Consider the following 15,328-nt stretch of genomic DNA (forward strand, 5'->3'; position numbering starts at 1 on the left):
CTAGTTGCAGTATTTTGTTTCACCACCACTTTCACTGATGAATACAAGGCATCATAACATCTGTTTTTAGCTGCCATTTGAAGACGATTACACAGGTGTGTGGGCAGATTGGAGAAACACTATTTTCCCTTGTATACCTAAAAACATTTAACAAATGAATTAGATTGCATTGTATTTATTCATGTCATTTGATAACAGAGATACTTATTATTAAGGCTTTTGCTTAATAACTGTATGCAAGCCCCGCTTTGAAATGTTATATTGAAGCCTTAGTAATTAGGGTAGAGTTGTTTGTTTTGGGTGCTTTAATTATGTTTTATAGATGCTCTATGGTAATGAATTAAATGAAACTTTAGTTTGGCTTGATATGAGCAGCCATCTTACCCCTATGTCTTACATACCCATTTTGGCAAACTTTTTCAAATGTTTATTTGAATCCAAATAGAAGCAAATCAAGAGTCTGTAACATCCATTATTTTCTTAATAGCAACATTCAGAATTAAAAAGCTAGATTTACTGATTATACATTTTGGAAAAGATATACCGTACATGTACAAAGGCATTAAAAACACAACACATGGTATTGGTGTGTTGTAATGCCTTTCAGTACATCAGCTATAACAAGGATAGAATTACAATGGTGTATTGAATAATATTCACAAATAAAAAGACATGGCAGATGTTAAAGTACCCTTTCTTTACAAAATAACTAGAGAATTTCTGAGAACTGAATTCTTTTAAAATACAGATGGTACCTGAAGCAAGACCCGGAGTCACTGATTAGAATGCAATTTTACAGGGACAGGCAAGAATTGTCTAGCAAGTTAATAACACAAAAATCTAATTGTTTATAGAAGAGGAGACTTTGGTACAAGAATTTCTTGAAGTGTAAATTTTCCTTAAATAACCTATAAAGTGCTTTCAGCATGTTATGAAAGTACACTTTTAACAAACAAACAAAAGAAAAATAGAAAAATAAAAAAGAGTGAAATAATAAAAGCGTAAGAGGTAGGAACATTTTAAGCATAGGCCTAGAACTTGAGAAAAATTACAAAAGAGAGGAGGCCATTCAGAAAATCTAAAATGTATCTGCTAGTAACTAATTGATCCAAATATTTCATCCTGTGCTTTCATGAAGGAAACCAATATTTCAACAAAAGCAATATTAGTTAGCTAGCTTGTTCCAGAAACCTACAAACCTTTATGCAAAAAAGTCCTCAGTTGAAAATGCACTTACAGAAAGTTTCCACATGTCTGAGAGCACAAATATGAGAAGGATATTTGGTCCATCTAGCCCATTTTGCAGGTAGTAGTTAATGGATTGAAAGATCTCATCTAGCTTTTTTGATAAAGGTTAGGGTATAAGCATCAACAGCATTAATGGATAGCTAGTTCCATAATCCTTTGACTAAAGAAGTGCCTTTTGTTCTTGGTTTAAAATGCACTTCCAAGTAATTCCTACTTTTGTTCTCTAGCTTGTGTTTCTGTTTTTACCCCACTGGGAAGACTTTTTGTTAAAGTCTTTGATGATTTTGAATACTTGGATCTGCATGTCAGAACCTGGTGAACGCAGGCATCTTGTGTATAAAAGCCATAATTAAATAAATATGTATATATAAATATTTGGTGTTGTAAAAGTATCTGATTTTGATTTGTGAGTTCTCTTCTTGCTCAGCTTCCTCATCTGAGATGTTTTATCTCATAACACAGAAGAAGAAGCAGTTCTGCTTTGTTTTCAGTACACATACTACAGTATATAACAATTTGATCCAGTCACTAAATTTATTTAATCTGTTCAGGCTGACGTGGTAGCTTGGCTCTACTGCATTCTACAAGGCCGATTTCTGTGACTGAATGCAACCAAATTTGGTTTATGGCTATTCAGTCTCCCACTAACAGTGGAGCTACATTTTGCACATACAATTGAAGAAATTTGTGACATCGTGTTTTCCTTTGTCATCGATTTTCATAGGAAAAAGATATTAGGTTTTGTGATAAGTGCATCTATATACTATCCCTGCTCACAGCATTCAAAATGCCACAAGCTAGACAGAGTTGAACTTCGCTACACCAAAAGACAACAAGACCTTCTGCTGCATAACAATTCTTATGAAACTGAGTTTTTAATGAAAGTTCGGGAGGAATGAAGGCAGCCGAGCTTATTCGACACAGCTGCTGCAATTCCCACTAATTCTGATGTAAGCAACCGGTCTCCATATATACCAAACATCACCCACTCTTCTCCCTTGTTCGTTTTCTGCATCCCTCCTCCACCCCCTCTCCACCTTTGCAGCTGCCAATTGGTCGCATGGGGGTCCTATCCTCCCCGTCCAACGGTCAGGAGGTTGGCCCTCAGCCAAGCGCTTTAAGCCAAGTCTTCACATTCCAATAAAGGCTTCTAATTTCTCCCAACATTAAAACATCAGAAATTTAGCATCATGTATGTGTAACAAAATGATGAGGTGGGGGCAGAGGAGTTGGAAATAACATCCTGGCACTGGCAGGTAGTTAGATCCTCACTACCAGCTTGCACTGCTCCCAAAATAACCTAATTAATAGTTAGTGATGTCCATGATTAGAACCCTTGGCTTAACAAAAACCTAAGAACATTAAACAGAATACCTCTGAAAATTGTATCTTTATAGTCTAAAGTATATTTAACCAAACTTTGGTGATAAGTTTTTTCTTTCTCTTACTATATACTGTACATCTTGAAATTTAGCAAGTTTTCTATGTCAATCCTCTTGTACTGTATGTCTTTAACAGTATTGTAAAAAAGTATTGCTCACATCATTTATTACATTTTGGTTAAAGCAAAAATGCTACTGAAAAATTCAGAGTAGGTTATTTCCCCGTGATATGATGGTCAATGTACGGAAACAAGTTCTGAGAGAATTCACACTTCTACTTTTGCTACACTTAAATAGAGATTATATTTTGTCTAGCCATTCTATTTTACAAGCACTGACAATACAAGTCCGGTGACCTCCAAGAGTTGTCCCTTTGGGGGAAGATCAATAGGAACTCTGGAGGACAGGAAAAAAAATTAAATTACTTGGCTCCGGGGATGCAGCACCCCACTGACCTTGTCAAATGAGTCAAAGCAATAGACAATTCCTAATGTACTACACAAAATGCTTCCAACTGGAACAAAAGTAAAGCCAGCACAAAGTACTTTGATTTCTACATGGAAAATCTCACATCAAAGCTAAGATACAGTATGAATTGATTGTTCATTTACTGTTGTGTACTGACGCACAAAAGAAACATAACACAGATATCAAATTAAATTACAAAAAGTGAACAAAAACACATGTGATCAAGGAATCAGTAAGTACTCAATTCGAAAGGTTGATATTAAAACATCAGAGATTTAGCATTATGTATGTGTAATCAGGTGAAAAATACTTTATTGATCCCGTAAGGGAAATTGCAGAAGGATGAGGAATGAGGTGGGGCCTCATGAGGGATGAGGTGGGGCTCAGGAGTCGGGAATAATGTAATCACACAAGTGGATGGTTAGATCGCCATGATCATCTTGCAGTACTTCTGGCTTGTAAAAACCTCTGGAAGCCCTCCCATGTTATTTTCTAATTTTTTAGAAAATACATTTTAAAAAAGGAATCCTGTGTGAATTCCTTCTTACAGAACTGGGAAGGACCTGTTAGATGTCACCAAAGCCAGGCAGCAAAGGGACTGTGACGTAGACGCCATCAGGAAGTTGCTCTGTGAGTGATCATTGTCCGTTTTTATACCTGATAAGTCTCTGGATAGCTGTAGAATGTTCCACCAGCTGGAACTCCTTTGCAGCTCAGACCAACCAGGTGAAGGTTGACTGATTATAGCCGATGTTTTACTGCACTCATATCAGGATGGAAAGTTGGCCTTAACATTGTTTCCCTGAAGTGGTATATTATCTTGCTGGAAAACTGACACTCTGAGCAGTAAGGTTGCGTTCAGCGTGCACCAAAGGCTTTTTTGTTGGAAGGAATCTCCTTGAATATCTCTCCTCCTTCAGGTTGTCATGTACAATGCAACAGCTAGCATATCACTAACCATGGTGGCTCAGTACACATTGTCTTTCGTCAGGTCTGTCAAGGGCAAAACGACATTCTTCTAAGAACAAGACACCAACCCACTCCCCCTGCTGCTACATGAGATGTTCTGCAGCCCATAGAGCACAAAAACTTTGTTTTATTGGCTGTCAATGTTACACCTGAATGGCATCCAAGTATTCTGATTCTTATTGTACAGACAGCAACCTGCAGTCATTTTTCAGACACAATGATTATCTTATTTCCTATGCTGGCATTTCTCATACTGTAGCCACTGCAGTGTTAGATGGATCAGACAGAAGTGATGACCTTGGGCCAGAGGCAGAGTCCTTTTCTCTGCTACTTGGGATTAGACTGCTGATTGCTGAAAAGCTAAAACCAACATCTCATTGTCTGTGTAAATTCTTTCATTTACAAGTCACTTTCAATCATACTGATAGTAATCAGATACAGTAACATTTGTTACTTGTGTGGGGCATGGTCATATATTTTGCATATCCCATATATTAGTGCATAAATTATTTTTTGTGACTGTTTTTGCAGATATTATTTATGGACATTTGAACTGAAATACCAAACACTGAGCATGTAACATGCTTTATGAAATTGTATGTGCTCAGTTTTTTCTTATTACAAGGAATAATATTACTCACACAAGGTAAAATATAAAGAACATTTTGAGGCTCAATGACTTGTTAATATTAAAACATAATACTTCTGCACTTAATATACAGAATATACATTAAAAACATATAAAAGATCTACCACAAACTTATTTAATCATTTTCTGAAATGCAAATGGTTCTTGTGCAGTAAACCCTAAGAAAGCAAATATGAAAACTTCATATAGGAACCAGTTATAACCAATTTTGCATCCCTGTGGATAGGGAGTGTGTTTAAATCCATTACTTACGATATGGCTTCCACCATGGCTAACCCCATCAAAATAGAGCAGACTGCATGGTCTTCTCGGTAATCTGGCAGGCCACAGATACAATAATAGCAATCCCCTAAGATCTTTATTCGCAGTTGGTGGTATTTCTGTGAAAGAAAAAAAAAGAGAATAAATAAAGAAGCGTCATAGAATCATCGTAGAATCAGTTCAATCTCAGCCTGTCATGTGAATCAGCCACTCTGACAATCTTCAGCAACTTCCACTGCATGGTGACCTACTTCTGAAGTAAATGGAAAAAAACAGTCTATTCAATACATCAAGAAGGCTCTAGAGTCTAGACTACCGATAAACAACCTTGAAATTGGAACAATACCACTTACTCAATTTAGAAAATATTTGTTTCAATTAAAGAAACTGAGAGCTACTGTAGAGTGGAGCAAAACCTGTCGCGGACGTCCAAAGGGACTAACCGTGGGGAGCAGGAGAGCAGAAAAAGACCCATATGCGTAGCGGCGATACGGGAAAAAGGCCCGGCCTCATAGTGCAAAGAGTTCAGGAATGCCGTATAGAAACCTATGCCCTCAGGGAGCGGACGTGGGGCGCCCTGGTGCTAGGCGGGTCTCAGGACATCCGAACGTCAATGCTGAGCGAGGACAGAGTGCAAGACCCGGAAATATATAGCCCAAGGGAAAGAGAGGGACAGGAAGGACAGCAGACCTGAAACTAGGGACAGGACAGAGAAGGAGCGCCCCCTGGCTACAGAGGGCGTGACAGTACCCCCCCCTTCATGGGCGGCTCCCGACGCCCATACAAATAAATAAGCTGCACAGCACTGGGGGGAGGAAAAACCTCATTTAACTGAAAGGAAACCTCCGGGAATCCACGGCTGAGAGCTACCCCTTCCTCCGGGGTATAAACCTTTATTGGGAGGAGGAAGGGGGGGTAGAGAAGACCTCCGGAGACTAAAAACAAAAAAAGTACACAAGCACAAACACAACAGACAAAAACCTGGGAAAGGCCAGGGAGACAAACCACAAAAAACATATAGGAACCAAAAACAGGTAGGAACCACAGTTCCGAGACAAAGAGAGCAGGGGGGACCAAAAAGGAGGGGAAACCAGGAAGAAAAAAAATCAAAACAAACGGCAAAAAACAAGAAAAAAAAACACAAAAACCCCGGGGAAAAATACCGCAGACTGGGCAAATGGCACGTTCACATTCTAACGCTGATATCGGAGTGGACAACCTGAGGAAAGCCAGACCGAAGTCTGCTCACAGACACAGATGCCCGGAATGATATCCAGCAAAAGAATGGAGGAACGGCAAATGGGCACGTTCGCATACTAACGCCGATATCGGAGTGGACAACCTGAGGAAAGCCAGACCGAAGCCCGCTCACAGACACAGATGCCCGGAGTGATATCCAGCGAAAAGCATGGAGGAACGGCAGAAAGCTTACCATTCTATCACTGATATCGGAGAGAGCAAGACCAGGAAGAGCCAGGCACGAGAACCCGCTCCAGACACAGAAGCTCGGAGTGATATCCAGTAATAAGAATAGGCAAGCCAGCTCAACATTCAATCACTGATATCGGAGTGATCTACCCGAGGAAAGCCAGGTACAGGACCCGCTCACAGGCACGGAAGATCGGAGTGATATCCAGTGATTAGAATAGAGGAACTGAAAAAAAAAACAGCCCAGAGAACAAGAAAAAAAAACTGCGGCAAGACAGAAAAAAAAACGCCGCTCGCGGGGTCAGTAGGTGGCTCAGCATTCTGTCGCGGACGTCCAAAGGGACTAACCGTGGGGAGCAGGAGAGCAGAAAAAGACCCATATGCGTAGCGGCGATACGGGAAAAAGGCCCGGGCTCATAGTGCAAAGAGTTCAGGAATGCCGTATAGAAACCTATGCCCTCAGGGAGCGGACGTGGGGCGCCCTGGTGCTAGGCGGGTCTCAGGACATCCGAACGTCAATGCTGAGCGAGGACAGAGTGCAAGACCCGGAAATATATAGCCCAAGGGAAAGAGAGGGACAGGAAGGACAGCAGACCTGAAACTAGGGACAGGACAGAGAAGGAGCGCCCCCTGGCTACAGAGGGCGTGACAAAACCCAGAAGCCCTTGTATCTTGTGGTTGCCAAATATTATTCTAGACCAGGAATGGACAGCTTATGTCCTCCAGGGCTATAGTACAGCTGTTATTACAGATATAGCACTTCTTAATTAGTGTCATATGTGACACTTGCAGTCTAGAACTCCTTGTTATAGATTACTACTCCTTAAAGGAACAAGGTAGTTCAACAGCTATAGTACTTATAGTACACCAGGTGGATGCTGCACATTGGTGGTGGTGGTGGACGGGAGTCCCCATTACCTGTAAAGCGCTTTGAGTGGAGTGTCCAGAAAAGCGCTATATAAGTGTAAGCAATTATTATTATTATTATTATTATTATTATTATTATTATTATTATTATTATTATTATTACTTAAATGTCTTTGATGGTGAGTGTCAGATGGGACTTTTTTCTTTTTATATTCTAAACAGAGGCGGCAACATGATGAAAGACATCTATGATTGACCTTCAGTTGTACAAAATGCACAAGATACATAAGCATTACAGGACATTCAGATTCTAATAAAAATTACCAGAGTAAAAGTGGTGTCTGTGTATTGTCAATTATAAAACACTTTTTTAGTAAGTTACTAGGATTCCATTAACCTGAAAACTGAGTGCAAACTGTACAATGTATTAATATAAGAACAGTAACATGAGTAGGATGCAGTGTGGGTGAGGGCTGTGCAGAGATACTTACAGCAGCTAGTTTGTCAAAACGAGCAAACAATTCATTCAACAGTTTAACCAACTCCTGGGCACTGCAAGATGAGGATAGCTGTGTGAAGCCCACAATATCAGCAAACAGGATACTGCAGAAGGATGAAAAGAAGATTAAGGAGAAGCTACTGCCTGCAACAGAAAATCTGTTAATAAATGCATGTAGGTGAATCTTGTCCTTCAGCAGTGTCATGTGCATTTTTTATATTGGTATTGCCCTACATTAACTCTATTACCTTGCAAAAGTATTCAATCCAATTACAGTACAGTATATCCTATTTTGTTGAATATGCCTTTGAGCATAGCGAAGGTGATCCGTTAGAAGTGGTGTACAAAAGGTGTACCTTTTGATTTTAACATCTTTGACCCATAAGAGTATTCAGTTTGAGCAATCACGTTTTGATTAAAAATATGCACTTAAAAATGTCTATGCATCAGTTGTAGTTATATAAAATGGAAAGGTAATAATTATTTTTGCAATGTAGTTTTTTAAAGAGAAAAACCTATAACTATAACAAGTTTATACCATTAATAACAGGAAATAGACAAATGTTTCTTTCATCAGGTTACACAGACATTTTAGTGAATTGGTATGACATGGATAAATTCATGATGGTGATTTGCATAAAGAACATTTTTCATTAACAGGTTGATTAACAAGGGGTGTCCTGTGAAACTCTTAGTTTTTGCCACATGTGTGGCCACCAATGGAAGCAATACAATCTGTAAATCTGATGTCATGTTTTGCACCAGGTTACAGATCCTGGATTCTTTCCCATTCTTCTCAGAAAGCCTGGGTGATTAAGTGAATAATGTATTGGTCTTTGAGCCACACATGACACACATTATCCCAACTCATCCCACAAATGTTCAATGAGAGTCAAGTCTGTAGACTAGACTTTTCATGGCTTCCATGACAGCTCCATGGAGTCAAGACTGAAGTCATGCTTCCTGGCACACCCCATCAGCTATGTAAAATCAATGCTGTAACCCTATCTGTGGATGGTACTGTACTTGAGTATCAATCAAAAGTCAAGAACTGGGGAGTGATATTTGATTCAAGGTTGATGTTTGCCCCACACGTGCCACCTTAAAAATATTGCCAGACTGCATCCTATGTTGTCGCTAAATGTTGCTGAAAAGCTACTCAACTTAACTACTATAATGATTGTATTACCAACTAGCTAGGGTATCTAAATCCATGTTGAATAAACTACAATATGTTCTATTGAGCTATTGAATATAGTACAATAGTTTAGTTAGGTAAGTTTCTAAAACATGTGTGAAAACATTGTTCTCTTGATTAACATACTGTATCTGTATCTGTATACTGTATCTGTTTTATTCTATTTTTTCCTATCTTTGCACTTGGCCTGACATTCAGAAGGTCAAATCACCTCATCACTTTTGCCCAATCAATTCCCTCACTAATGAGATTATTAAGTGTTTATGTAACTCAAAGTCACTTGAACATATCAAGGTCAATGAATCAAAATCATGGCAAAACATTTAATCGATATTATAAATCTTTCTACTTTATTTTTCTAACAGCGTACAAGCATAGGTGTCTTTGATGTTCGGTATACAGTATAACCAACTTTATACTTCATAGGACAGTGAAATACTTTAGAAGCAGAACATATATTGTTAATCATTAACATTAGTTATGCAAATTGTTTGAGTATGACATTATCAGAGGTTATATTATGACTGGGAATTGTGAGAGCTACTTCTTGAGTTATGTGTGTTTGCATGTTTGCATGTTCAAAAGTGATGTGACACATACTGTACAGTATACATAATAGGCACACAGGCAAACTGGGTGTAATTACAATGCAGTAATACCACATCTCAGAGGGCCTGTCTTCTGGGAATGTTGCTGGAAGGAACACTGTAATATGAAATTAAGGGCATATTTACACTAACTACAGCTGCTAACATAATTTGGAGACACTGAAGACACTTAAACGTGAATAGAGTAATTGTAAATCTCCACAATAATAGAATCATAATACCATACTGTAAGACTACAACTGACTTGCTATCAGTATGGCCAACAAGCAACCAGAATTGACAAATCCCATTTTTGTCTCTAATTTGAAAATAGTAGAGGGATTGTCACTTAGAATGACAAATATTCTCTGTTGGTCTTGAGACATGAACCAGGCGCTTCATAAATAATTTATTCATCCATGTCCTCCAACGCACTAGAAAAAAATCACATTAAACTAGCTGTTTATAATCATGGAATGCATGTCTGGGGAAACAGCATGATGGGCAGTAATGAAAGGTTTTGTTACACTTAATTTTTATGTTCTTTTATTGTTCTGTTATGTTGTATTGATACTACTTCTGCAGTGTTCATAAGGACCTTTGAATGACATTTAGCATGTTCTATCTACCTATCTACTTGGTACAGACAATGGAGTAATGTATCACAGCAATTGAACAATAGAGAATGCTGTTTGAAAATTAGTAAATAAAAATAAGTATTCCGATTGAATCAGTAACTGTCAGAACCTATTTCCCTGAATGAAGTTCATTGGAAGTAACATTGGAAGTATGTTTCATTGAATCTTTTTGTTTTTTCTTTTCATAAAAGAACTTTGAAACAAATGACGTAACTGATTACGACTGCTGAGTATTTTTAGGGACCTGCACTAAGAAATTTGTGTAAGATAAGATTTTATTGTCCCCTGAGGCAAATTTCTTATGTACTGTATGTACTGTACTGTGTATGTACTGTATATTTTATAAAAGGAAGGACAAAATGAGATGTGACTGCTTGGTCCATGTGTCTTGTGTCTCATATGGTGCCTAGTAGCTCACTGATCCAAGAATCTTATTCCATCATTTCATGAAGGATCACAATTAATGAGCTAAATTACTCACCTTTTTCAATTATGTTTCTTAAATGCTAGTAATGATTCTTTGTATCCTTCTTTCATAGATGAGCTTGAATCTTGGGTCTGAATTTATCTATGCCTTTCAAAATTGTAAAAGTTTGAACTAAATCCCACTAGTAATCTCTATTTACTAAAAAACAATTGAGCAAGACTAATGTTTTTATAATTCTATTAACCTTGTTATGTAGATCAAACTTTCAGACCTGAATTTTCTAGACATCTTCCTAGATCATCGGTTTTATGTATGAAACACAATATCACATTTGTGCTTTCATGGCTTTCTGTCGATGTGATTACCTGACATTTTCATGGCGATACATGTACATAGTGTTAAACTGTTGCATCTCTTTCTGGCTAGCTTCTTTCTTCATATCCTTGAGCATCTCATCGGCAATATGCTTTGGTAGAATGGACAGCAGAAGGCGCTCCTAGAGGGAGAAGAAAAAGAGTTTTGCTTGAATAAAGACATGAAACAAAAATAAAATGTAAAGGGCTTGTGGAACTGCTTTTTTATCAAAACATTCGAATTTATTTGAACAACACATATGCATAATATCTACAATTTCTGGAGACCTGCAAATAGTGATAATGTAAAATAAGCCATTAAATGTCAAGAGGAATGAAAAACCGGTGACCTTGTTTCTCTTTCAGATCAACAATGAGAATGAGAGAAAGGCATAATTAGCAATGGACAGAATCTTGTGCCATTCAAAGATATCTTCCAGTTATAGAAAATGGCATAGCACTGACATAAGTTCACGTATTAGGTCTTCTTAGCGGATAGACAGAAGTTGATACTTTCTCAGCTGTGGTCCACTTACTGCTTGACCCATAACCAATATTCATTTCCTCTGCTTTTAAACTGATAATCTCCCTCAGTCGCTTGCAACAAAATGCCCTCAGCTCATTAACAGCCATATTACATGACTGCAAACAAAATAATCCCAGCAGTACCTCACCTGGTTACATGAGAATGCCCCAGCCCATCCCCAGAAGATGTTAGTGTCAGTGTGACCTGAGTTCTTAGCATGGTATAATAAAAGAAGGCAGTGTTCTATAACATGATTGCAAGACCACAATTATGCTACTGTACCTCTGTCAGCTACAGCTAACCCTGCAAATATAAAAAGAACTCTACGAGAGGGTGGCTATATACAATGACATATTTTATTTTCTCTTTCTGGATTGTATAAACTTGATCCTTCTCTATGCAATTATTATTTTGCCTTATTATTACTTCCATCTTATTTATTTTTAACACTTCTATAGTTATACAGTATACTTCATAACCTTTTCCAGATATCCCCTTTGTGCTTCCTGCCCATTGCAGCCCACAAATCAATGAGCTACTGAAAATGTTTTCATAACATAAGAAAAAGGCTTCCCTTTCATGGCAGTCTATATAAACCTGAACTGTTTGTGCAATTTATGTGTGTAATCTCAAGTATCCAACCCGAAATGGAGGGCTTTTAAATTAAGGATATTACAAACACAAAATACATTTGTTCTGTATATGCTGACTAATTGAACATGTTTGGATCATCTTCAGGTTTAACTGATTCAGCAAAGTGAAGTAGATGGAAAGTGGTTTGCTGCTGCCGCATTTGTGACTCAACCCTCAGTGTAAAATGTAGTGTCATTTATACAATAATGAGTTTTGATTTTTCAGCCTCCAAGATCACATAAGCTATTGTGGATTCCCAGACAAAGTGGAGCTATCTTCATGCACCATCTGGTCATGCATGGAACTGAGCACATTCCTTATGGGATCTCATGAGTTTTTTTTGCACATGCTGACATCAAATTCACACAAACATTGTGCAATCAAAAACACATCTCTGGATCCATGGCTATAAAGAGACAGAGAAAGATGGACTGCAGTGCTATGTTCTGATTTTTCTACCAGCTACTGTGCATAAAACAGGAAAATTCCACGACCTTTAAATTACCTAGAGAGAACACTGTGTGATGTTTCAACTCAAATTATGTGAACCAGTTAAGTGGTATAGTTAAGAACTTTAAAAATAATACATGTTCTCTTTAATGGGCATGGGAACATTGCTGTTTCCTCAAATAATTATTCATATTCTATGTAGAAACTAAGTGACGACAGCCGAATGTTGTGATTTAAAATGATACATCACCCTATATAATTACATGCCTCTTTTATAGATATGTGATCAGGTACCATGATATTTTTTAACATATTGAGGAGTGAATTGACCTTAGAAGAATGCAAACATAGGCCTAGAAAGAAAATACACCTGTGCAGGTAAAATACATGTAGTTATTTCTGTCAGAGAGCACAGTGAGATAGAGGTGGAGAAAAGTGAAAAACACAAAAGCTAAGCAAGTCAGTGACTCCCGAGTTTGATTAGAGCTGACATATCTCAGGAGGCTGGTTGCCATGGAAGCCTGCAGCTGCCGGATGCACTTCAATGGGCTGCAGCTCTCCTCCCAGAAGCCCCTGATTGTCTATTAGTATTCTGGGAGTTTCTCCTTTGCCTATGCTAAGGGCCCCCCCTCTCTCTCTCTTTCTCTCTCTCCTTAAAAGAAACCTGCTGTTCCAAAAATAGAAGCTAGGAGGGGTGCCTGACAGCATCGGCTGAAGGAAGAGAGAGACAGAGATAGTGAAAGCAGGGTTAAACACAGTCACAGCAGTGGGGAAATGATACACTGAAGGAAATAAACACACCCTTTGCACTTCAGCTTGTTCAAAGCCTTTTTTCAAAACCGAGAGTTTGACTATGCCTTAACAGATCACACAGTCATTACAAATGTATTACCTTCTAAGAGATTCATTAGGTTTCAACTTGACATATTGCAATCCCACTGCAGTGTTAGTTCAGGCACTCAAAGCTTTAATTACTTGGGTGTCTAATTAGTTATTAAGTCGGGAAATTAGTCTCCTACGGCAGAACAAGTATTCTATTAATTTTATATTTCAAGCTTTCTTAAAAATAATATATTGAACGCACCATTCTTTTTCAATATAAGAGAGAATTTTCAGGGTTCAGTCAAAAGTCTGAAGCTTGTTGTAGTTTAACAGGTCTCAGTACTCTTATAGGACATTGAAAACAATTTTATTGCAATTTTATTGCCATAATAATTCAACTCATTTGCCTTCCATTACTGAATAGAAGATACCATTCGTGGGATTAATTATATGACATTGAGTAATTAGCCCAACTGATTAAACTTTGCTTGAGGAGTAGAAATAGACATTTAAGGTTTTGCTTACTCTATATTTAATTAAGGAGCAATTAAAAAAGGTTTCAGTATATACAGCAGTGTTTTAAACCTGTACAACCCAATTTCAGTACAGCCATGAAATTCGATTGCAATTTATTTATTCTGTCAACTGCTGTCATCCCAGGAACTCTGTCATTATGCTAATTTCACAAAGGTTTCTACAAAAATGAAGAAACCTGAAACACACAGATGAAAGGTCAAGGAGTGAATATTTTGAACTTTCTTTTAGACAGATGTTTGTTTTCAACCACCTGTGTTATGGTGGTTTATTTAAAATTAATATTGCTCACAACAGTGAGGTTTTAATTGAAACAGAAATTCTAAAATGAATTTAGACTGCAATGCTTTAACATGACCTTTTTTAAATATATTTTAGAAACCAGCATGATAATAAAGAAATATACTAATCACTTCAAATCTTGGTTAGCATTCAACTGATCTAATCCATAGCCAGTCCCATGCCAACTCTCAAATGCCATGACTACAATGTGTTCACCCAGTACAAATGAAGTCACATGAAAGAAAAAAACCTCCTTGCAGAAATGTTACATTAGATTTATCAACAGAATTTTTAACCTATTGAATTATGTGCTTTAATCTCGGAGGATTCGTGCTGTTGAAGTAAACAGTTGAAGTGTAGCAAGTCCCTGGCCATCCGTGTAGCCTCACTGTGTCAAAATGCCATGAGGCATGGCTCTCTGCACCCCCCTGAGGAGCACATTACCCAGTTTAAAAAAAGAAAATCACACATCATTTGTTTGAAAGCAACAGAGATAATTGGCACATCACAGCTTGCAAATTATGCCCAGTGCTGTATAGCTGTTCTGAGCAGGGAGTCTGGGGAGAGAGAGAAGAACTAAGCAAACAGATACTACTGTTCTACAGACTCAAGCAGTCAATGAATCAGATGTTCCAACTCAATGAAGACATTTTTTATTTATTTCTGGAGTTAAAATCCAAATTCAGTGACATTAAAAGGATAAGTTAAAACTTTTCCAAGATTCAGGTGGACATAACTTCCATGCATAGACACTGTTTATAAGGTCACCTGTTCCTTAATAGTTCTCAGCTACAGTATGAACACAGCCTTAATTAAAACAACAAACGATTGCTTCAACCTTTTTTCTATTTCTTTAATTCAATAGTTACTTTCGGTTTCAAGCGTTAAATCTGCCTTATGGACTTCTAAACTTTCTCTGGGAGACCCAGCCTAGATTCAAGTAAACAGCTTTACAAAAGACAAAGTATTACTGAACCTGATTTGCGTCCAGACTTATACTTTTTCAGTAAGGTCTAAGTGTTAACTGAATAGGATTTGAAAGAGTTCAAAAGAACTGAATCAACTATTGACATTTTGATTGCATTTTTGTGCTATAAATAATCAATT

At 37.8% G+C, this 15,328-nt stretch overlaps 1 protein-coding gene across 2 annotated transcripts in view; it reads right to left on the minus strand.

Annotated features, from left to right (window-relative positions):
- adcy3a (adenylate cyclase 3a) overlaps positions 1 to 15,328 on the minus strand; it is a 65,224-nt gene that overhangs the window by 30,217 nt on the left and 19,679 nt on the right. For both annotated transcript variants that reach the window (XM_088624850.1, XM_088624849.1), the window contains exons 3-5: positions 10,987 to 11,117; positions 7,764 to 7,875; positions 4,969 to 5,096 (exon numbers count right to left, since the gene is read on the minus strand). In XM_088624850.1, coding sequence (XP_088480976.1) covers positions 4,969 to 5,096; positions 7,764 to 7,875; positions 10,987 to 11,117 — 371 coding nt within the window. The remainder of the gene's footprint in view (positions 1 to 4,968; positions 5,097 to 7,763; positions 7,876 to 10,986; positions 11,118 to 15,328) is intronic.

The sequence above is a fragment of the Lepisosteus platostomus genome, chromosome 3, assembly GCF_059453375.1.
Source record: "Lepisosteus platostomus isolate fLepPlt1 chromosome 3, fLepPlt1.hap1, whole genome shotgun sequence".
Lineage (NCBI taxonomy): Eukaryota > Metazoa > Chordata > Actinopteri > Semionotiformes > Lepisosteidae > Lepisosteus > Lepisosteus platostomus.